General features: G+C 44.4%; 2 protein-coding genes across 2 annotated transcripts in view; both read right to left on the minus strand.

The window, feature by feature from the left end:
• Window positions 1–5403: 5403 nt before the first annotated feature.
• On the minus strand, window positions 5404–8567 carry LOC120524423. Its single transcript, XM_039746276.1, has 3 exons — window positions 8367–8567; window positions 6963–7330; window positions 5404–6562 (listed from the first exon to the last, which is right to left on the minus strand). The coding sequence occupies exons 1-3, from the start codon at window positions 8565–8567 to the stop codon at window positions 5404–5406; spliced, it is 1728 nt and encodes a 575-aa protein (XP_039602210.1).
• A 2575-nt stretch (window positions 8568–11142) lies between these two features.
• The window catches only part of ubac2 (UBA domain containing 2), a 311947-nt gene continuing 298441 nt past the window's right edge, over window positions 11143–24648 (minus strand). Inside the window, exons 8-9 of the mRNA XM_039744818.1 lie at window positions 22745–22861; window positions 11143–12891 (exon numbers count right to left, since the gene is read on the minus strand). Of these exons, the coding sequence (XP_039600752.1) occupies window positions 12784–12891; window positions 22745–22861 (225 nt within the window). The 3' untranslated portion in view covers window positions 11143–12783. The remainder of the gene's footprint in view (window positions 12892–22744; window positions 22862–24648) is intronic.

Genomic DNA, 24648 nt, shown 5'->3' on the forward strand with positions numbered 1-24648 from the left:
TCCTCCCTCATACACACACACATATATATTTATTAGAAAATACATGGGAGGGAGACGATACGTGATCTTCTAGGATGACACTTTGACGTCACGCAAGACAAGGCAGTGAGACAAAAGGACAGCTGCTGTACAGGCTTTTAAATGATCGACGCGCAGTGCAACAAGTAGAACACGCAGTTCACCAGCAGCAGCAACAACAAGCCAGAAGATGATCCAATCGCATCTCCTTAGCATGCGTGCAGCCCCCTTGCCATCCCCCATTCATAACGTGAGCGGCTGAGATTCGAAGTGGCAAAAATACAGCTGCAGTACAGGCTTTTAAATGATCGACGCACAGCGCGACAAGCAGAACACGCATCTCACCAGCAGCAACAGCAAGACAGCAACTGATCTGAACGCATCTTTGTAGAATGCCGCTCAGCAAACCCCTTCACAACGCAAGGAGCGTTATATGTCCTGCAAGAAAGAGATTTAACCACGCCCAGACCCGGAAATAAAGGACAAAGAATAGATGACAAAGTAGAACGTCGTAAAGAATTCAAAAATGTTGGCTCGGTACACATGCACAGCAGGTTAGAGATAATAGAAGTACAAAAATTCAAAAGTCTCAAAAAAAGGATAGGAAAGATCGCATTAGCGCAAACAAACAGAAATTATTACTCGGTGAAATAACAGAACAGTGAAAAGAGATTGAATATATTGTTCAGATTTAAACTTTAAGTTGGAGACTTTTAGATCGTCTAATTTGTGTCACCAGCGAGAATTAAGAGATTCCAAAAACGTTGTTGTGGTATGAAGTCCCGTTACACAGAGACTTTTAACATCAGATTCTTTCAAGTCACGCCCAACTTACAACTATTTTCAAACAAGACCACAGTCATCTAACCTCAGTTGTGTGAATGCTTTTGTCAGACACACTTCCTGCACTCTCAGCTCTTATAGCCTTTAACAGGACAATAATTTTATACGTTCTAGATGACACATCAACAAAAAAGCGAAGAAGAAAGAGCATGGACAAACATTAGGGAAAGTTGTTTTATTTATTAGAGAGAAAGAAACGATATTTACTCACAGGCAGATATATGTTGCATTGTCATGGTGTAATTCCAAACACGGAATCAAAATTCAATGCGATCTTGAAGAAAAGGTAATTCCAAATATTGTTTATAGAAAAGTTTTAAAGTAAAAGTGAAAATAATGCATATGTAACAATTCCCATGAAAATAACTCTCTCTTTAAATTGTATATCTGGCAAACCAAATGTGGGGTTGGGCGAACGAAGCGAGCAGGGGGCAGAGCCCCCTAGTATATATATATTCTCATGGTCATTTTCTAACCTGCCTAGTACTGAACAGGGTCGTGGCTGTCTGCTGGAGCCTATTACAGTGAGCACAGAGTGCAAGGTGTTGGCGCTTGTCATTCCAGCTGGTACTGTTAACCAGCAATGCAAAGAATTTCCACTTTTCATGCGACATACCCAGCTGCTTTTTGTGCAAAGCTAAAATGGCTATTAAGGTAATTGCACACCATGCCATAGACCGATACTGCAGCTGTAGTTAGTTAAGCACACAAAAGGCAGACACACACCATTTCGAAGGTAAAGAAGCATTCACCTGCAATATGCACACTGCTGGTATCATGGGATATGCAATCTTCATTACCTTCCAGTATCCACTGCCACACACTCTGAGACCAAGGCAAACACTAATGGCCATGTAGGGTTCTTATTTAAAGTTTTGCTCTGGAAGATCTTTCTTGAATCCTCTCTTGTCACTTGTGCTGTCACTGCCCATTGGATAGATGTGCTGCCACTCAAAAATCTAGTCCAACCAGTGGCGACTGCTCTAAGACTACAAGGGAAGCTCTGCTACTATGTCAGAAAATAAATGCTCATATATGCACTGTCGTATTTATATTGGTTTTAATAAAAGTGCGCTAAAATGCGTTCAACTTCATGACTACCTCGTTCAGAATCAGGTATTTATTGTAGATTGTTTGACGAGATTTTCTTGTCATACATTTCCGTGCCATCCATTTCCGTGCAGCACAGCGCGTTACACCCTCCTGAAGCCCAGCTTCACTGGAGCTCTATGGGCAAGCAGAGAGGAGCTTTTTTCACTGCAGAAAAGCTGGACAGTAATTGGATAAATGCACCAAAATCGTCACTTCCAGGGAAGCTCAGCTTCTCTGGGAGTGAATGGAGCAGTGGGCGGGCCAGGACGCTGGGCTGCTGCATGATGATTGGAGGAGCTGTTTAAAGGGCGGAACCCCTTTTTTAATTGACAGCATGTCTTAAGTATACATCAGCACTACAGAGATTTGAGTTCAGTCCCATGCGGATTTGCAGGTGAAGTCGTATGACAAACTGCTGCACTCTGCATTGTTTGCTGGTGATATAAACCATTTTTGTTTGTACAAATCATTCTTTAAATAATAAAAAAAAAAAACTATATTATAGCGTTCTTGACTTTGCTCCTTGTTTCAGCATTGCAAAGCTAGTTCGTTCATATAATTAAAGTAGCTCGTGGAAGGGGAAACTAGCCAGCTAGCAAGCTGTGCATAATGGCAGACAGTGTTAATATTGTTGACCTGCTTTTGGCAAAACCATTTAGTAATCTTCCTTATGAGGAGAGACTCAGAATTAAACGGCAGGGCAGACCAACGCCCAAGATTGATCTGGTGCAAAAATCAGGAAAAACTAACAGGTCTTTTCAGCTGTCCTGGTATGACAAGGTGAACTAACTGGCTGACTGGAAGTGCTGTGACAAAGAAAATGTACTGTTGGCCATGCCTCTTGACAAAACCTTCTCAGGGAATGGGATGTGTTTGGTCAAACGTGGGTTTTGGGGATCTGGGTAACTTTGACAGGGCATACAAAAGGGAGACAGACTATCAATATGGTTATCACTATGTAGTGAGGAATTGCACTTTGTAGCAATTTCAAAAGAAATAAATTCATAAAAATTACATATATATGAGAACTAGAAGTGATGTCTCACATGTTCATACTAAAGTAATACGTGACAATACCATATTTGCATAAAAATAGTAAGCAGTACATCAGACTGTATTATTTAAACCGAAACCACAGATTGTGCCCAGACAATTGTGCCCAAAAGACAAAACAAAACCGTCTCCCTAAATTAATGATATAAGAACGAAAGACAGGGGTCACGTTAGTGCAGTGGTTAGCCCTCCTGCCTCACAGCTCCAGGATTCTAGGATTGAATTTCAGTATGCCCACTTGTCTGTGTGAAGTTTGGATGTTCTCCCCATGTCTGCTTGGGCTTTTCTCGGGGTGCCCTATTTTTCCTGCTAAACCTTAAACACAGCATAGGCTAGCTGGTAACTCTAGTGTGCCCCACAAAGAAGTGACACCCAGTCCACAATGAGTTTCCTACCTAAGACGCTAAGATCCCAAAAAGGACTAAGCAGGTTCAATAATGAATAGAAGAACTAAAAGCACAATAACAGCTTTTTCCATATGCGGACAACAAAAAAAAATTCCTATTGTACACAAATTAATTCCATTAAACAGAGATACTCGATCTGCATAATAATTTAAGTAGCTGGAATTGTTCTGCTAGCAAGGTAATAATTCTTAAAATAACGGTGTGAGAGACTCTCTATTGCAAAACTGCAGAATTTGCAAAGCACTGATGGCCACTCAGATTGCCAAATAATGCCTTTCACTCAACTGTAACAGTTATGAATTTGTACCAATCAAAATGCAAAACTGTCATCCAAAAGCAGCATTTGTTTTCTGTCTTTGTATGCTCAACAGCCCCTACTTTTTGAACACAAAGATGTACGATTCAGATGGTGCTGTCACTGGTCAAACTGAGTATATATGTTGTACAGTGCATCCGGAAAGTATTCACAGCGCATCACTTTTTCCACATTTTGTTATGTTACAGCCTTATTCCAAAATGGATTAAATTCATTTTTTGCCTCAGAATTCTACACACAACACCCCATAATAACAATGTGAAAAAAGTTTACTTGAGGTTTTTGCAAATTTATTATAAAGAAACTGAGGAATCACATGTATATAAGTATTCACAGCCTTTGCTCAATACTTTGTTGATGTATCTTTGGCAGCAATTACAGCCTCAAGTCTTTTTGAATATGATGCCACAAGCTTGGCACACCTAACCTTGGCCAGTTTCGCCCATTCCTCTTTGCAGCACCTCTCAAGGTCCATCAGGTTGGATGGGAAGCGTCGGTGCACAGCCATATAGATAGATAGATAGATAGATAGATAGATAGATAGATAGATAGATAGATAGATAGATAGATAGATAGATAGATAGATAGATAGATAGATAGATAGATAGATAGATACTTTATTAATCCCAAGGGGAAATTCACCGTCCAGGCATTCGGACCCTGAAAACCACCTCTGAAATTTGGTCCAAAATCTCCCCAGGTCCCTGCCAGTGATGGGTCAATTTGGGAGACAATCCCCACTTCCTTTGGGGGCAAAACACCCACACTTTGTCCCCTTGTCCCAGGGTCGGCCCGTGTGTCGTATGCCCACTTCTGGCGGGCTCCAGCTTCCTCTAGGGCCTCCCTGGCCAGTTGATGGGCGGTGTTCAGACGCACCTTCAACCGCCTAAAGTAGTCCAGTTCGGGCCCACCAACAATCTCAGGCTCGGGGGGCGAGCCAAACACCAAATCCACTGGCGTGCGGAGCTCTCTCCCGAACATCAGTCCCACCGGTGTGCACTGACTTGACTCCTGTACTGCTGTTCTATACGCCCACAGGACCAAAGGCAAATGCTGGTCCCAGTCTCTCTGGTGCTGACTAGTCAGGATAGCAAGTTGGGTGGCCAGGGTGCGGTTGAAACGCTCGACCAGTCCATCGCTTTGAGGATGAAGGGGGGGGGTTCTTGTCTTCTTCACCCCCAGCTGCTGGCACACCTCCCTGAACAACCGACTCTCAAAATTACGCCCTTGGTCACTATGAAGTTCGTCTGGCACTCCGAATTGGGTGAACATCTCATCCACTAGCCGCTGGGCTGCTGTGGAGGCACTCTGGTCAGGAACTGCATATGCCTCTGGCCATTTCATAAAATAATCCATAGCGACCAAGACAAAGCGGTTTCTGGCTTCGGTGACAGGAAAAGGACCCAGGACATCCACCCCAATCCTCTCCATGGGTGCCCCGACTAGGTACTGCTGCAATGGCGCGTGAGAGCATTGGCCGGGTCCTTTCTGTTCGGTACAGACATCACAACAGTGAACATGCAGCTCTGCATCTTGCCGACACCCTGGCCAATAGAACCGCTGCCGAGCCGTCGCACTGTCTTAGCATTCCCAAAGTGGCCGGATCCAGCTGCTCCATGAACCCAACGGAGGACCTCTGACCGCAGAGCATGGGGAACCAGAAGTTGCAGACGGTCAATTCCCCCTTGGTGCTTGCCACCGTCTGTAGACCACGCCATCGTGCAACTCCAGGTTGCCCCACTGGGAGTGAAGTGACTTGATCTCAGGCCCCTGGGAGGACACGGTTTGCCAGTCTGGACGTGCTTGGGTCTCCAGCCAACCCTTTACCTTCACCAACACTTGGTCGTTTGCCTGCAGTTGCCTCAGCTGGTCAGTGGTGAACGGCTCCCCTCCCCCATCAGTGTCACCTAGCCCTGCTGATGCTGATGATGGCCCCAGACCTCTTTCTTCCTGACGACTGCAATACCGACACTCGTCGGTGAGGCATGGACGCCTGGAGAGGGCATCAGCATTGGCATGCTGCTGCCCTGGTCGGTGCTGTACCTCAAAATCGTATTCTTGGAGGATCTCCATCCACCTTGCCACCTGGCCCTCTGGTTGCCGGAAATTTAACATCCAAGTAAGGCTAGCATGGTCAGTCCGAAGTGTGAACCTAGTACCCAAGAGGTAGGGCCTAAAGTGCCGTACTGCCAGGATCACTGCTAACAACTCCCGCCGGGTGACGCAGTAGTTTCTTTCTGGTCGACTGAGGCTGCAGCTATAGTAGGCCACCACTCTCTCTCCGGTCTCCCCACTCTGGGAGAGTACGGCCCCAACACCCACATTGATAGCGTCAGTGTCCACAAGGAAAGGTTGGTTGGGGTCAGGGTAAGCTAGGACAGGTGCGCCGATGAGGGCGGCTTTTAGTTGCTGGAAGGCTGCTGCGCAGTCCTCAGACCACCTAAACCGCTGGCCCTTATTTGTCAGCTGGTGCAAGGGGCTGGCAATGGTTGCAAAGTCTCTGACAAACCTTCTGTAGTACGAGGCTAAGCCCAGAAAGCTCCGCAGCTCAGTGATGTTGGCTGGTGGGGGCCAGTTGCTCACGGCAGCCACCTTCGCTGGGTCGGTAGCCACCCCACTCTCGCTAACCACGTGTCCCAGAAACTGGGTCTGTCGGGTGAGTAGGTTACACTTGGCGGGGTTCAGCCGCAACCCGGCGCTACGGATGGCTGTCAGGACCTCCCATAAATTGTGAACAGCCTGGTCAAAGTCTCTGGCATGGACCAACAGATCATCCAAGTAGACTACACAGCGGGTTCGGGGAATGTCTTTAAGGACCCGCTCCATCAGTCTTTCGAAGGTGGCCGGAGCGTTACAAAGTCCAAAAGGCATCACCTTAAACTGCCACAGCCCTTGTCCGATGGTGAATGCAGTTTTGGGCCGGTCCTCTGATGCCAGTTCTACTTGCCAATACCCACTGCGCAAGTCCAAGGTGCTGAACCAACAGGATCCAGCCACATAATCCAATGCATCATCGATGCGTGGCAGTGGGTATGAATCCTTGCGAGTGACTGCATTTAGTCTGCGGAAATCCACACAGGGGCGCCACCCCCCCGTTTTCTTCCACACCATGACCATAGGTGCAGCCCAGGGGCTGTCTGAAGGCTCAATAATGCCGTTAGCTGCCATATCACGAATCATTTCTTCAGCAGCTTGACGCTTCGCAAGAGGCAATCTGTGGGGTGCAAACGATGGGGGCGGCATGGCCAGTGTCAATGTGATGTTTCACTAGAGCTGTCCTGGTACAGTCCTCCTCTCGGGCTGCAAAAATGTCCACAAAGTCTTTCAATAGGCGTTGTAGTTGCTCCTGCTGTGGCGCGCTCAGATGCTCACCACTTCGACGGCCCAATTCCTCCACAGCGGCAACCGTCTCAGATGATGGGGGGTCGTGTGGTGAAAGCAGTTGGGATGCGCTGGTCTGAGCTGCAATAGTCTCCTGGGGGTCCTCTAGAGTCCCTGTAGCTCCCGAGCAGCGGCCGGGAGCCGGTGAGCAGGGGTGTCCAGGTGAATTCAGGTTAGCAGCCCTTCCAGGATGGTTCCAGCCTGACCGGAGCGGCACAGTCTCATTACCGGGGCAGAGGACGGCCCTTGACAAATCAACACATGCTCCCCAGTGGGCCAACAAGTCCAACCCAATAATGCACTCATCTCTGATGTCAGCGAGCCAGAACTCGTGGCTTATCTGGCTCATCCCCACCACCACAGACAACAGTTTCTTTCCGGGCATTACTGTCCTTTCACCTGTAACAGTGTGCAGTTCGGAGGGCCAGCAGTTTCGGGCAACACTCCTCTTTGTAGCAAACAAATAGTGGACCCCGTATCCACTAGGGCACTGCATGGCGCCGTCAATAATGCTGTCTAAGTACAGTCCACTGAAAACCCACAGCCCCACTGTAGGGCAGTCACTGTGGAGGGGTGTTGAAAAACGGAGCGAGGGTCCCCTCACAGCTTCACTCCGAGGTCGTTTGCCGGGGATGATGTTTGTACGAGGCAGGGGACTTGGAGCAGGGCAGTCCCTGGCAAAGCGCCCTGGTTCTCCGCATCGGAAACAGCGGTCTAGTCTTGGCCTCCGTCGGGGGGTTGATGTTGGTTGGACGCGACTGGCCTCCACTTCCTCAGGCTGGTCCCCTTCCACCCCTCGTTCAACTGCTCTCGTCAGCCGGTGCGGGCGTGGTCTCCTCAGCCCACTCAGCCTCCCGCAGTGCCTCACTCAGATCTCCGGGTGACAACAGACGGACATGCTGGCGGAGACGCTCTGGTGTAAGGCCCCGCAGGAAAGCATGGAGGCTGAGCTCCTCCCTCGCTGCTGCCAGGAAAGTAGGGTAGCATTTCCGTGCATAGACCCTGATGTCAGCTCCGAATGCTCCCACACTCTCACCTTCACGCCGGCGTCGGTTAGTCAGCTCCTCTCTGCTGTGCTCCGCTGAGGTTCTCTGTCCAAAGCGACGGTTAAGAGCAGCGGTGAGGGCCTGGAGATCACGACGCTCCTCAGGTGACAGATCAATGAGTACCTGAAGTGCGGGACCCTCCAAGGCAAGGGCCAAGTGTGTCGCGGCTTCCTCGCAGCTCCATCCATCGTGGAGGGCAGCCAGATCTACCTGTGCAAGATATGGCTCCAGAGGCGTCAACCCGCTGTATCTCGGTAGCTTGGCAGGTGACCGTGTGAGGAGGCCCGGCCGACTGGTGACTTGGGGTGTCGTTGCGGCAGCTGAAGGTTCATTCTGACCATGCCTAGAAGAGCATAACTCTGTCCGGGGAACACTGGCACCATCAGACCAGTGTGACACCTCTCTCCGCATTGTTCCACTTGTCAGGCGCTCTAGCATAACGTTGTTCTCTCAGATGGCACGCTCTAATTCGACAATACTCTGCTCCATAATGGCGTTTTCTAAACAGCCTGAGATCCCACTTCTGACACCAATGTAACAACTGGTAGTTGAGTATTGAAGTTCTCGGAGCTGAACTTTGCTGCGCACTTCCCCCAAGCTATCGGCTAGCGGAATGCCAGTGCCATACACGCAGCTGTACCTAGCTCATTAAGCAGGTGAACACTCGTGTCCCATACACCGCACGACTCCCCATCATCTGAGACGGTTGCCGCTGTGGAGGAATTGGGCCGTCGAAGTGGTGAGCATCTGAGTGCGCCACAGCAGGAGCAACTACAACGCCTATTGAAAGACTTTGTGGACATTTTTGCAGCCTGAGAGAAGGACTGTACCAGGACAGCTCTAGTGAAACATCACATTGACACTGGCCACGCCGCCCCCATTCGTTTGCGCCCCCACAGATTGCCTCTTGCGAAGATCTCTCCATACTGTAGATGTTCAATCGGATTCAAGTCTGGGCCACTCAAGGACATTCACAGAGTTGTCCTGAAGCCACTCCTTTGATATCCTGGCTGTGTGCTGAGGGTCATTGTCCTGCTGAAAGATGAACCGTCGCCCCAGTCTGAGGTCAAGAGCGCTCTGGAGCAGGTTTTCTTCCAGGATGTCTCTGTACATTTCTGCAGTCATATTTCCCTTTATCCTGACTAGTCTCCCAGTTCCTGCTGCTGAAAAATATCCCCACAGCATGATGCTGCCACCACCATGCTGCACTGTAGGGATGGTATTGGCCTGGTGATGAGCGGTGCCTGGTTTCCTCCAAACGTGACGCCTGGCATTCACACCAAAGAGTTCAATCTTTGTCTCATCAGACCAGAGAATTTTGTTTCTCATGGTCTGAGAGTCCTTCAGGTGCCTTTTGGCAAACTCCAGGCGGGCTGCCATGTGCCTTTTACTAAGGAGTGGCTTTCGCCTGGCCACTCTACCATACAGGCCTGATTGGTAGATTGCTGCAGAGATGGTTGTCCTTCTGGAAGGTTCTCCTCTCTCCACAGAGGACCTCTGGAGCTCTGACAGAGTGACCATCGGGTCCTTGGTCACCTCCCTGACTAAGGCCCTTCTCCCCCGATCGCTCAGTTTAGATGGCTGGCCAGCTCTAGGAAGAGTCCTGGTCGTTTCAAACTTCTTCCACTTACGGATGATGGAGACCACTGTGCTCATTGGGACCTTCAAAGCAGCAGACATTTTTCTGTAACCTTACCCAGATTTGTGCCTCGAGACAATCCTGTCTCAGAGGTCTACAGACAATTCCTTTGACTTCATGCTTGGTTTGTGCTCTGACATGAACTGTCAACTGTGGGACCTTATATAGACAGGTGTGTGCCTTTCCAAATCATGACCAATCTACTGAATTTACCACAGGTGGACTCCAATTAAGCTGCAGAAACATCTCAAGGATGATCAGGGGAAACAGGATGTACCTGAGCTCAGTTTTGAGCTTCATGGCAAAGGCTGTGAATACTTACAGTATGTACATGTGCTTTCTCAATTTTTTTATTTTTAATAAATTTGCAGAAACCTAAAGTAAACTTTTTTAATATTGTCATTATGGGGTGTTGTGTGTAGAATTCTGAGGAAAAAAATGAATTTAATCCATTTTGAAATAAGGCTGTAACATAACAAAATGTGGAAAAAGTGATGGGCTGTGAATACTTTCCGGATGCACTGTATATGGAAAATGTATTACATTTTTAGATTTTATCGATTTATATATTCATTTTCACACAAGGGCTACTAATGTGCTGACAGATAAATTCTGTGACTAAAGTTGTGTTTCAAAAGCACCAGTTTCTGAATATACTGCAGAGTGCTGTTGCACTGGGCACAAAGGCGAGAACTAATTGCATCACAACAACACTGACACAGAGATGCTAACCGCTGCATCACCCTTCTACCACTTTCAAAAAGAAAAAAACACTGCTCCATATGAAACAAAGAAATTACGGTGGTACAAGGTTTTTTTGCTTGCAATATTACATTATTTTGTCATCATTCCACATCAGCTCTGGCTAGTAATATTAAATTAATAACTAAAAGTTTATTTCCTTTAAAAGGGGTTTATATACAACTGATCTTTCGTAAATGGATAATATTTAAAATAATATATAAACAGTAAGTATTTGTTAAACAGTGAAAAGGAAACAAATAGTTTTAAATGCTGTGTTTTAAGAACAAGGCATGGTGCCCTCTGCTCAAAATAAAGAAAAGTATTTCATTGTCATTGTGCAATTCCACCTTCAGGCTTCATGAGCATGAAATTCTATCACAGATAAAAAAAAAATGATGCAAACTCAGACAAAAAATACATAAAGTAAACAGAACCAAAAACGTACATTATATGTAAATGACAAATCAAAACTGGTTAATGTGCAAAAGCAAATTGTTTAATATAATAAAGAAGAAATGACAATCAGACATATCCTTACATAAATTATAAGGCAGACAATTCAAAAATCAGACTGAGAAAAATGTTTTAAATGATAAAACAAGATTAACTGTAAGAGGTAGGTTTTATTCAAGCATTTAACAAAGTAGAAATTTTCACAACTGCTCTAAAGAAAGACATCACTCATGCACTTAAAGAAAATGGTACTACTCTGAGTAAAGGGTCATACGCATTATGTGTCATCACATTACACAGCTTTATGTGTGTGTTCTGTTTATACAGCAGGGCAATGGACATTTTATTTGTATGTTATAATTATTTTGAGACCCATTTGTCTGCTTTTGCCCCTCTCTTGCTTTTCTCAGAAACATGTAGTTTCTTGACCTGGGTCTAGAATAAGGAGATGTTTTAAATTTGTTCCTGAGGGGGTTAACCCTATATGACGCACTCGCAATGCCTTTGTTACACATTCACCTTATCTGCAAAACAAATTGATGAAGTTGCACAAGCAACACCACAATCTCTTTTCCGGCTTGTGATTAGGTTGAATGTATAAACTTCATATAAACAAAGAGTAAATAGAGTAAAATGAAACACTTTCTCCAGATTTAAATTCTTTATCATTTAAAACAGAAATATTAATCAATATGAAGACAGATCATATAAAAAATTGAATGATAAAATACAATGAACTTCATCTTTCATTATTATAATTAATACATGATTTTAATTGCTTTAATAATCTATACTTCAGGTGGCATTGACACCTTAGCCATCTCAAACATACCGTCCTGCAGGCAGAATTCAGTGCCCTCAGGGTGACAATCAGTTTTACTGTATCTGCAATAGAGACATTGTCATTGTCTTTCAATTAATCTTACTCAGCATGATTAAATGTTCAGTTATTCAGTAGTGAAGGAAACAGAGACATAAGTGCAAGAAGCCCCTGAACAGTATAGGGTACTTAATAGATATGCAGAGGACTATCTTCAGCTGCTATAAAGGCAAACAAAATGTGTCAATGACATTTTAAGATTTTTTTTCTTGATTAAAAAAAATACTTTTTATGCTGTCAACTCTAATCCTTCCACATGTTTCAACCTTGTTGTTTAATAAAGTATACCTTTTCTTTGTGCTGCTAAAAACCTGATAAGGCTTGAAAACAAATGGAGCTCTAAATGCACACTTAAAAAATATAAATACGTTTTACCTCTCATAATTTTGGACTTCTTACATTATAGCAATTACTGTATACAAGTAATAAGATAAAACTTCAGTTTCACAACATTTTCAAAGTGAATAAATAAAGCTCTAAACATTCTCTATAATAACATGATAGGAAACACATAGAAAAGGAGAAATTAAGAATTTTGTAAGTAAATTCACACCATTTTTTTAGGTTAGTGACAAACTAACACATTTTTAAGCAGCACTAAGGCTTCGTTTCGCCTGATGTTTCAAATAAACCCCATTTCCAAGGTGTCAAACTTTGTAACAATTCTTTTAGAAATAGAAAGGGAAAAACCGATGCATAACTTTTTCAGACGCTGACTGAACAAAGTATTTGCAAATTCCTCAAGAATGATGCCCTTTACACTGCTTTGAAGCAAATCAAGAAGAAAAAAGCCCTTCAATTCTGACTGCACAAGCCCAAAGACAAGCTCCTTCAGTGTCCATATGTAATGGCAAACCCTCACACTGTGACTCGATTCCCTGTAGTCCTCCACACTGGGCCCTGAACAGGAGTCAGTGTTGCAAAAGAAAGTTAGTGGCCATGTTAATGTCATTGTTTGACGCCTGCAAGGCTTCCAGGGCATCTTGTCTTGAAAAGCCCATCTCCATAAGTCGAGCCACCTGCAAACACATAGCAAAGCATTAAGCACATATATACTGAGGTCACAAAGGACAAAGTCTTGAATGTCATGACTGTTTCATTGCAACAGAACAAGTCTATGCCGTAAAAATAAAACTGGGGACTTTGAATCATGCAGTTACCACAGCCATTTAAACCACAAAGGCACAGTACAAGAGTCACGTGATTTTAGGGAGATTCAGAAGAGCACTTCTAGTCATCTTGTCTCAGACAGTGGCTATGCATCAATGATTAGTTATTCAAGCTTAAGCATTCAATTTGAGTTTCAAATTAAATTGGAAAATTGCATGTCACTGTATAAACGAAATGGAATAAATTACTTAAAAAGCCACACTTCCATAATGACTCACTCCTCAAAAGTTAATTTTTTAGCTTATGTTACTTTGTGTCATATTTCTATTAGCTTTGTAAAGCACCTTGTACAATGGTTGTACAAAATGAAGACTGACTAATGCATTGATGGTTCTACTACTCATACACTTTTGTAGTCTAGAAATGTTGCCAACAGTAACTTATGTATACAATGTGTTGAATGTCTCTTGTGACAGGCGGCCGGGTCCTATGCCCAGCCGGGATGCCCCTTCTACATATGTTCCAGGGGAGCAACCATGGGATTCTCAGTATCTCCCCGGGACATTTTGTGGCAGCCTCCCTGGCTGAGGATGGTGCCTCAGTTTCCCGCAGGGCTTCATGGGAGATTCTCCACAACCCTGTTGGGATCTGAGGTGGCCACCAGGGGGTGCTGTATGGGTCCCTAAGCCGGCCTGGACAACTCTACAGACCCCCCGGAGGTTCAATCAGAAGCAGGTGATCAAGCACCTGGAGCAGTTCCGGGTGGGCTATAAAAAGGGCCGGCAACCACCACCCAGGGCCAGAACTGGGAGGAAGAGGATAAAGTTGCCTGGGAGGAGTAGTGGTGCCAGAGGAAGAGTGTTTGGTCTGTGATTTAAGTGCTTTTGGGACTGTGTTGTGGCTGGGCGGTTCATGGGGAAGACGTGCCCTCCAACTGAAGAAAAATAAAAGCCTGTGTCTTTTTACACGTGCCTCAGTATGAATCTGTGCCAGGTCAGGTTCTATATAGCATCAAATTCACACTCTATACTACCATGGTAGATATAGTTACACTGAGTTTTGGTTAGCAATACAAGCCCTTTAAAGGCATTCACAGTGTTGTGCAGTGTTTAGTGCTGTTGCCTAACAATTCGGATTAAACCCCAGTCTGCTTATTAGCCACACTTATGTCTGCACAGAAATCCCCAAATTTAATCATTTTCTTCTCCTATAGTGACTATAAACTGCCCTGGTATGAGCAAGACTGTGGGTGTGTGTGCACGAGTGTGTTAGACTGAAAAGATTTCATCATTATTCAGGGCTGGGTTGGTTTCTGCTTTTTATCCATCGCTGCGTATACAAGTTGCATTTCCCATGACTAAGAAATGGATTAAGAGGATGTGAAAATGGATAAATGGATTTCATTATGTTAAACATCTACAAAAATGTATATATCTATATTTTATAAAAGGATAAAATACAATGAGCGCATTTAGGCCTACTTGCAGTCATAAATGAAAACATTTGGCTATCAAAATCATAACAAATAAATCTGGGATTTTTTCATCATTTTTGTCTTTGTTATCACTGTGGAGCAGCAGGTAGCTTTACGATCTCAAAATTTCTAGACCATGATTCAGTTCTTGGATCTGATGCTGTCTTAATGTTGAGGTTCATTCATTTTCTATTCAAAGATATGCTCCTGTTTTTGACTGGTGAATCTAAAGTAATGCAGGTGTGTTTTTCACATTTTTTGTGACTAGGGTATTGTGGTCATTGACGTCATGTCAACAACTTCTTATGTAATTACTACCAAGTTGGCGCACGCTACGCTGCCTTGTTGGATGACCACAGTTGAAGGACTCAATCGTAAGGACCTCTTGTCGGGTGTCTCATTGGCACACTTTTCCCTCTTTCTTTCGTGATCACGGTGTAATCTGTCTTCTCTCTCTGTAGGGATTTCAGTTGCCTTTCGTTGTGCAGCAGAGACACGTCGTTGAGCTAATCTGTGTGAATGCTGAGTGTCCGTTTCTTGTGAGCGACTGTCACACCTTTGCCTCTTTGCTTTGTGATCACGCTGTAATGTGTCCTCTCTCGCAGCAGCAGGTTTAGTTGCATTTCGTTTCGGCATTGTTCCGTAAGGTCTCCTCCGTACAAGTGCACATGGGTAGCTGAAGACGGAAAGGTATAGTGGGCATAGTGAAACACACAAATTGGTGACCAGGGGAACCATCCGATTCAGACGCGGGGCTCGAAATACTCAAGTGCACATGTTATTTATAATTTCTTTTTTGTTATGAACTTCCCCAAAAGAGTTGATCCCTGTAAATAGTTAATAGTATATGAACAATATAATCTGTTGTAATACGGGAGTTAATTAGCGTCACACCTCATAACCTGCATACACCACGTGTTTGGCTGTAACTCCAGAAGCGCGGTGGATGCTGTAAGGGTAAGTTGTGGTTTCTGTTTCTTTCGTGATTTTTTTATTTCATTTTATTGATTATTTAATAGGAAGTGGGGAGAAGACGTTAATGTGACGCTCTATTTCTTTACTTTTGTTTTGAAAAGATTTTCGGGAACAGGAAAAATAAAAGCAAAGGGGAAAGAACGGAGGGGGGTAAGCAGGGCTGGGGCTTTTCTACGGGGCGGCTATACAGCCAAAAGGAACACGGACCCAGACATGGCGCTGGGCTTTTATTATGTAGATTTTTGAGCATCTAGGCTGACTGTCAAGAACTAATCAGCAAATGGGCACTTACCAAAAACACAGAGGGGTTAGAATTTGGAAAAGTGAAATGATGATGAGGAGAACCTTTTTGAAAAACAAAGTGAACACAATGATACAAAAAACTGGTCTAGCCATGGTAAAGTGTTGGTGAAGATTCTGCCATATTTTCCTCTTATCTACTCAATAAATTAACATTTTATAAATATATTATGATAAAAAGGGTTTTGACAAAAAGAAGCCAGAAAATTAAACTGCAATAAGGTTTTCACCCTCCCTTGAGGATGAAAGCATACAGTATTTCTTGGCAATAAAGTTTATCCACTTGCAACCTTAAATATACAGAAATAATGTATCACTCTCTTCATTTACAGGTACCAATTTCAAGTTGAAAAGTATATAATTTCAATGTCAATGTATGCTAAAAAAATCCAAAAAGGACGGTATGGTAAGTCCTCAACCAGTCCAGACAATCTTGTTCAGACAACTTGAGACATAAGCTTGCTCAGTTCTCAGTTGGTAAGAAAGTGTGGATCAGGACTCGTCCCCTCTCCAAAGCTTCTGACAAATTCACGGCAAACTAGTTCAGAAGTGGTTCAGCCCTGCAACAATAGCCCAGCAGAAGGGTCAGTTGAGAGGGTATTTCCAGGGACACATGTAAACATTGCCAACCTCAAGCTTTGGTTCTTCCATAAACAACGGTCTGGGGGTGGTGAATGTAGCCGCACTATGGATTAACGGACTCCATTTCCTAGCTGCCCTGACTGTACTGCCCTGATTGGATTTCTGCAATGGGTGTAGGGGCTGCCGGGGGACAAGAAGAGCCAGCAAGGAACTTTAAAAGGGACCTGGCTAAACATTGAAAGAGGTCCCGTTGTTTTGCCACACCACTTGTGGAATGTTGATTCTATCCTGGATTGTCAAACCTGTAAGGATGTGTGGACTTTCTTGTGCCTGCCTGTCATGTGAGTAGTGTTGTATTGGTCATTGTGCCTCATCAGAGGGAGCACTCAACAAATCTCATCACCCCTCACTGCACCAGAACAACTGGTCCTTGCTTGTAATTACATTACTGACAGAAAACTGTTCCTGGATCGTCATCTTTTCCTCCATTCCACTTCATCCATTACTGCTGCATCCAGACTGTGTTAAGGACTTTGTTGTAAGTGTTTATTGTTGGATGTTTATTGTTGTGTTAGTATTTAGTATCGTCAGAGTAGCCATTCTCAGCACACCATCACTTTCCATTTAACTCTTCACTTCTATGTCATTTCAATGGACACTCTATTCATCTAAGCCTGTACGGCTCCAAGTGGTAATTAGCTGATAGCTCAGCGCTTTTTTTTTGTTCTAGAGCCCATCCTCTAAGGTAACATGAAACAACTACAAAGTTGATCACTGACCTTTTACACTAGTTATTCACATACTTGGTACATTTCTGTGTAGACTTATGTTCAAAGATATTGTCTGTCATAAAGAATTCATCACCAGCACAGAAATTAAAACCTAATGTATCACTTACTTGGCTGGTCCTTTTTACCATGGCTAATTAGGTACCTATGTCCTTCCCTTTGTGAATGTTGATATTTCCAAGTAGAACTACAGAGTCTGCATCTGATGCAGGTTTGAGCAAGAAATTCACAATCAATAAAATGGCAGAATATTCTAAATAGTTGGTAGACACATACACACAAACAAACTTTTCCTTTCTACAATTAAATGTCACATTGAGGCAACACTTTCATTCATTTGATATAAACTTTTGCTGTACAGCATCCAGCCATTGGAATCTTCATATCCCTACACCTGGTAAAGTCATTCTAATGGACAAAATTCAGAGTAAGAGAGAGACCAGTCTTAACTGAAAAATTCTGGTTCAAGAACTAATGCATGTGTGGGGATGCATCTAGACAGTATTTATCAACCTTATACACAAAGCCCAGGTCCAACCATGACAAAGCAGATACTATCTATGGCCCAATAGTCAGTTTCTATTGCCAAGGTCTAATGTATTTTGATCTATTTTAGAATGGCATCACGCCCTTCCTCATGAGGTTAGTGAGCCCCAAAAGGTGCCTGCATGTGGCTTCTTTTTGCTAAATGCCATTACACTATGAGGGTCATTAAGAACTTGCTTTGAACATCTACCACAAGCCTGAAGCCAGAGGTATGTGCCATTATTAAATTAGTTTAGAACCATCATGCAAGTCTAATTTTGGATGGTTCTTTGTATAACAAGGCCTTCTTTACAAAACACATTTCTAGCAGCATGCCTCTAAGGATCATTGAGGCATACAAATCTTTCAAGTATGCTAAGGTCACAGTACTAAGAAGGGCTATAATGAAACGCAAAGTTAAAAAATTCCCCAGAAATATTACAAAGATTTTATAATATTACAAAACATAAAAAAATGCAAAGCTACAAAATATTTCTTTCATACTTTAATAGCAACATAACAACATAAACCTTCAAGTTATATGCATGTTGTAGCACAGCTTTCAGAGAAGAATATTTATAGAACTGGACCACAGAAAGGCAAACTGACTTACAAAGTGGGAAAAGTTTGCGGCATTTTGGTTTCTAGTCAGTAGGTCACACCACATAAAGGTTACAATACAAAAGGGCTACCTTGCTGTAGTTTATGATCTCTCCATTCATTTTCTAAACCAATTTTTTACATTACAGTTACAAGTTCAGACATAAATATTATATACACTATATTCTGTATAATCAATAAATACTAATATAATTGTTTTAATTTTTTAAACATAATCTCTAACATAACACCAAGGTGTGGCCATGTGATTTGTAGGGTTGTCTCAAAGCACCAAGAACATAGTCTAATCATTACCGTAGGTTTGCTGTTTGCATGTTCTTCTTGTGTTCTTGAGAGTTTTTCCTAATTATTCCAGTTTCATTCAACATCCCAGTGGCATGCACTGCACAGAGTGGGTGTGTGTTTATAAATGGGTGCTGCGATGAATATGCACCACATCCATGGATTATGCAATCAGAGTTCTCTTAGACTATCTATAAATTTGTAATGGAAAATCAGCTTTGGAAAATTGATAAATGGATAGATAAAGCAGAGATTTTCCATGTTTACTTCTTTCAAACATAAAGCATCATGACGTGACAGTGATTTAATTAGCTGATTTAAAAAAGAAACTGCTTGATTAAACATTTTCATAAAACTATTCATAAATATGCTTAAATCAAAATACCTATAATTATACTTGATTCATAATAACGCTACTCATAATCAATATAAAAATGAATTGAGCAAGCAAAGAAACACAAACAAGTTTAGTTATTTGGCATATTGTTTCAGGGAAAAATGCTCTGTCTAGACAAAACACTTTTTTCTACAAACACTGACTTCTATCATTAAAAATAACTTAGAATGACTTAAAGGATCTGTGACATGTACAGTAGCTGCTTTTAGGTTGTGTGATTTGAGATATCAAAATAAAGGATTTTTTACTTGATGGGCAACAATATATTCTATTGTATTTGGTACTTTGAGATCTCCCTTCCTCGAACCGCCACCTTATCGTGGTGGAGGGGATGGCGTGTTCCAATGATCCTAGGAGCTCTGTTGTCCGGGGCTTTATGCCCCTGGTAGAGTCACCCAAGGCAAACTGGTCCTAGGTGAGGGATGAGACAAAATGCGGTTCATCAAACCTCCCATGAAGAATAAAAACTTTGGATGGCGTTTTCCTTCGGCTGGACGCGGGTCACCGGGGCTCCCCACTGGTGCCAGGCCTGTAGGTGGGGCTCTATGGCGAGCGCCTGGTGGCCAGGCCTGCACCCATGGGGCTCGGCCGGGCACAGCCCGAAGAGGCAACGTGGTTCCCCCTTCCCATGGGCTCACCACCTATGGGAGGGGCCAAGGAAGTCGGGTGCAGTGTGAGTTGGGTGGTGGCCGAAGGCAGGGTCCTTGGTGGTCCGATCCTCGGCTACAGAAGCTGGCTCTTGGGACATGGAATGTCACCTCTCTGAAGGGGAAGAAGCCTGAGCTAGTGTGCAAGGTCGAGAGGTTCTGGCTAGATACTGTATAGTCGGGCTCACCTCGACGCACAGCATGGACTCTGGAACCAATCTCTTTGAGAGGGGCTGGACTCTCTACCACTCTGAAGTTGCCACCAGTGAGAGGCGCGGAGTGGGTGTGGGCATACTTATTGCCCCCTGACTTGGAGCCTGTTCATTGGGGTTTACCCTGGTGGACAATAGGGTAGCCTCCCTCCGCCTTTGGGTGGGGGGACGGGTCCTAACTATTGTCTGTGCACATGCACCAAACAGCAGTCTGGAGTACCCACACTTTTTGGAGTCCCTGGAGTGGGTGCTAGAGGGCATACCTTCTGGGGACTCCCTCGTTCTGCTGGGAGACTTCAATACTCACGTGGGCAATGACAGTGAGACCTGGAAGGGCGTGATTGGAAGGAATGGCCCCCCCAATCTGAACTCGAGCAGTGTTTTGTTATTGGACTTCTGTGCTCATCACGGATTGTCCATAACAAACACCATGTTCAAGCATAGGGGTGTTCATATGTGCACTTGGCACCAGGACACCCTAGGCCTCAGTTGGATGATCGACTTTGTGGTCATGTCATCGGACTTGCGGCCACATGTCTTAGACACTCAGGTGAAGAGAGGGGCAGAGCTGTCAACTGATCACCACCTGGTGGTGAGTTGGCTTAGATGGTGGGGGAGGATGCCAGTCAGGCCTGGTAGGCCCAAACGTATTGTGAGGGTCTGCTGGGAACATCTGGCAGAGTCCCCTGTCAGAAGTAGCTTCAACTCCCATCACCGGCAGAACTTCGACCACATCCCGAGGAAGGTGGGGGACATTGAGTCCGAATGGGCCATGTTCCGTGCCTCTATTGTTGAGGCGGCTGACCGAAGCAGTGGCCGTAAGGTGGTCGGTGCCTGTTGTGGCACCAATCCCTGAACCCGTTGGTGGACAACGGCGGTGAGGGATGCCGTCAAGCTGAAGAAGGAATCCTACAGGATCCTTTTGTCCTGTGGGACTCTGGATGCAGCTAAAAGGTACCGGTAGGCCAAGGGGAATGCGGCTTCGGTGGTTGCTGAGGCAAAAATTCGGGTGTGGGAGGAGTTTGAGGAGGCCATGGAGAACAACTTTCAGATGGCTTCGAGGAGATTCTGGTCCACCGTCCGGCATCCCAGGAGGAGGAAGCAGTGCAGTGTCAACGCTGTATATGGTGGGGATGGTGCGCTGCAGACTTCGACTCAGGACGTTGTGGGTCGATGGGGGGAGTACTTCGAAGACCTCCTCAATCCCAATAACATGCCTTCCAATGAGGAAGCAGAGTCTGGGGACTTGGGAGGTGGGCTCCCCCCATCTCTGGGACTGAGGTCACTGAGGTGGTCAAAAAACTCCTTGGTGGCAGGGCCCCGGGGGTGGATGAGATATGCCTGGAGTTCCTCAAGGCTCTGGATGATGTAGGACTGTCCTGGTTGACACGCCTCTGCAACATCGCATGCACCTTGGGGACAGTGCCTCTGGATTGGCAGACCGGTATGGTGTTCCAACTACAGAGGTATCACACTCCTCAGCCTCCCTGGAAAAGTCTATTTGGGGGTCCTGAAGAGGAGGGTCAGTCAGACAGTCAAACATCAGATTTGGGAGGAACAGTGTGGTTTTCGTCCTGGTCGTGGAACAGTGGACCAGCTCTACACCCTTAACAGGGTCCTGGAGGGTGCATGGGAGTTTGCCCAACCAGTCTACATGTGTTTTGTTGACTTGGAAAAGGCGTTCGACCGTATCCCTCGGGGAATCCTGTGGGGGGTGCTCCGGGAGTATGGGGTACCGGACCCACTGATAAGGGCTGCTCGGTCTCTGTACAACAGGTGTCAGAGCTTGGTCCGTATTGCTGGCAGTAAGTCGAACCCGTTTCCAGTGAGAGTTGGACTCCACCAGGGCTGCCCTTTGTCACCAATTCTGTTCATAACTTTTATGGACAGAATTTCTAGGCGCAGCCAGGGCGTTGAGGGGGGCCGGTTTGGTGGGCTCAGGATTGGGTCACTGCTTTATGCAGATGATGTTGTCCTGTTTGCTTAGTCAGGCCGTGATCTTCAGCTCACTCTGGATCAATTCGCAGCTGAGTGTGAAGTGGCTGGGATGGGAATCAGCACCTCCAAATCCGAGACCATGGTCCTTAGCCGAAAAAGAGTGGAGTGCCCTCTCAGGGTTGGGGGCGAGATCCTGCCCCAAGTGGAGGAGTTCAAGTATCTCGGGGTCTTGTTCACGAGTTAGGGAAGAATGGAGCGTGAGATCGATAGGCAGATCGGTGCGCTGTCCACAGTGATGCGGGCTCTGCATCAGTCTGTCGTGGTAAAAAAGGAGCTGAGCCATAAGGCAAAGCTCTCAATTTACCAGTCGATCTATGTTCCTACCCTCTCCTATGGTCATGAGCTATGGGTAGTGACCGAAAGAACGAGATCGCAAATACAAGCAGCTGAAATGAGTTTCCTCCGCAGGGTTTCTGGGCTTTCTCTTAAAGATAAGGTGAGAAGCTCAGTCATCCAGGAGGCCGCTGCTACTCTGCATTGAGAGGAGTCAGATGAGGTAGCTCGGGCATTTGATCAGGATGCCTCCTGGACGCCACGTCCAACCAGGAGGAGGCCCTGGGGATGACCCAGGACACGCTGCAGGGACTATGTCTCCCGGCTGGCCTGGAAACGCCTCGGTATTACTCCGGAAGAGCTAGAAGAAGTGGCTGAGGAGAGGGAAGTCTGGGAATTTCTCCTCAAGCTGCTGCCCCCGCGACCCGATCTCGGATAAGCGGAAGAGAATGGATGAATGGACTTTGAGATCTTCCTTGTATTTATTGTCTGTGGTATTAACAATTAAAGGTTACCAGAGGTAACTAAACAAACTTATCATACTGCAATTTCAGTTTTAGTTACAGTAAAGTAAGCTGCATGCCCTGGTCATGCACACCTTAGCTAACACGTGTGGTTTCATTTAAAGTATTAGTTTAATTTCCCTGATATTTGTACACACAGTATGTAAAACAAGAGGAATACTGACCTGGTCCTCTGACACCCCTGAAGGGTTGTTTTGTGCTGATAGTGGGGGAGACAATGTGGCAAGATTCCTTCTCCTTTGAAGAGGGAACAGAAATCTGTTCCATTGTGCAAACCCACCCTAAAAGAAATAAAATAAGAAATTAGCTCATTTTAATTTTTATAGTTTATAAAAAAAATACACCTATCTGTTTTCATTTACCCTGATCAGTGCTGGAGGAGGTAAAATGTCAAAGCTCTTAAACCTTTAAATTTACTGTTGACAGGACTTGATTAATAACAGGAGAAACTAACAAACACAAAAGTAACCAGTTTATGGTTCTAAATCAATCTACAGCACGCTTTTGCACTTATGACGGGAAAAGGCTGATGTCTTTGGAAGAAATCTCTTTTAGCAAAATCTGAAGTATACTTAGCTGAGACTGGAATTACAGGAGAAAATAAATGAGAAATACAGGATAGGGGCAGGGTCTTCAGTGGCACTTACAATTCTCTTCTTCAGTCCAGGACAGAAGGCTGAATTTCACAAGTGGCAATACTGTAGTTCTTATACTCATTGATCACTTTATCAAGTACACTTGCTTGTGTACATAAACAGCTTGCTCTTCCAAACAACCAGTCAAGTGCCTGCCACTCAATATGTAAAGAATGTGGACATGTTCAATGGATGTAATGCAGTTCTTACTTAGCTAAAGATTAAAATGGACAAAACTCGTGATCTAAGCCACTTTGACTGTGGTATGGCTAATGATGTGGTATCTCCAGCATGTCAAAACACAACTGCCCTTCTGAAATTTCACACAGTACAGTCAATAGAATTTAAGTAGAAAAATCTAGTGTGAGGCATTTCTGTGGACAAAACATCTTGCTAATAAGACAAGTCACCGCTGAATGGCCGAACCAATGCAAATCAAACACGCATTCAGATAGAAGCTTCTGCATTTACAGCAGTGGTGTGTGGAAGGTAATTTCTATATGTACAACACATTGGGCCTAGAAATTGGGTAATAGCAGCAGACTCCACTTTAGCCAATTAAGAAGCAGATTTCTGCTACAGCAAACAGATAACAGGCTTAGATTTTGTCATAAGCAGCATGAATCTATGAATCCTTCCTGCCTTGTGACACTGGTCACTGTTGACATCATCAGCATGACCAGCTCTGTGCTGGGACACTTTATCCAAGACCGTGGATTCACTCAAAACCTTGTAACAATGTTTGCTTTGTTGTTTTGGAATTTCTGATTCATGTATTATTGCTTTGTGTTTTGGCCACAATTTAAGTTCTGGATATGCGTCACTGATTTTCTGGTTACAATTCTTGGTTTGGTTTTGACCTTGAAAATGTAAATTTTGAAAAAAAATGTTGTTTTGAAAAATGTTTTCAAGGTTTTGGCCTTTCCTGAATTGATCTCTATTCATTACACATTTGAATATGTAAATGCCAAACAGTTTGCGCATTCAACATACGGTGTGTCACCTGATACTAACCCATGCAGAGTGAGTGTGTCCTGTAATGTACTGGCACCTCATCCAGGGCTGGTCACTGACTTGCTTTTAAAAGAACCCACCACTCCAAATTGGACTATATGGATCAGAAAATTGATTGATGGATAAAATGAAGTGCATGCAATTTTTTTTATTCCAGCTTTGTGCCACATAGGTTGATATATCTACAGGCAAACATTTAGAAAAATTGTATAATTACTTCAATCAAAAAAAGAAAAAGCATTTACATGCATTACACTAACTGCAATCTAATATTTAACCTGTTTCTAAGAAAAGATCTAATAAGAACTTATGAAGTTCAATAGTTAATGTGTCTTGCAAAATGTGTTGCATTTTTAACCACTAAAAAGTACAATCAAAAGTCAAGATATGCTTATACTCACAAGTGTGAATAACTCAGT

The sequence above is a fragment of the Polypterus senegalus genome, chromosome 2 (genome assembly GCF_016835505.1).
Source record: "Polypterus senegalus isolate Bchr_013 chromosome 2, ASM1683550v1, whole genome shotgun sequence".
Classification (NCBI taxonomy): domain Eukaryota; kingdom Metazoa; phylum Chordata; class Cladistia; order Polypteriformes; family Polypteridae; genus Polypterus; species Polypterus senegalus.

Bases quoted from the DNA above. Each gene is read 5' to 3' on its own strand.
- LOC120524423 (XM_039746276.1), bottom strand. From the start codon at position 8,567: ATGCGGAGAGAGGTGTCACACTGGTCTGATGGTGCCAGTGTTCCCCGG. The intron at 7,331-8,366 runs GTAGATCTGGCT...CCCGGTAATGAG, and splicing joins TGGAGCCATATCTTGCACAG to ACTGTGCCGCTCCGGTCAGG. The intron at 6,563-6,962 runs CATCGTTTGCAC...GGCCACCTTCGA, and splicing joins GACACTGGCCATGCCGCCCC to AAGACTGATGGAGCGGGTCC.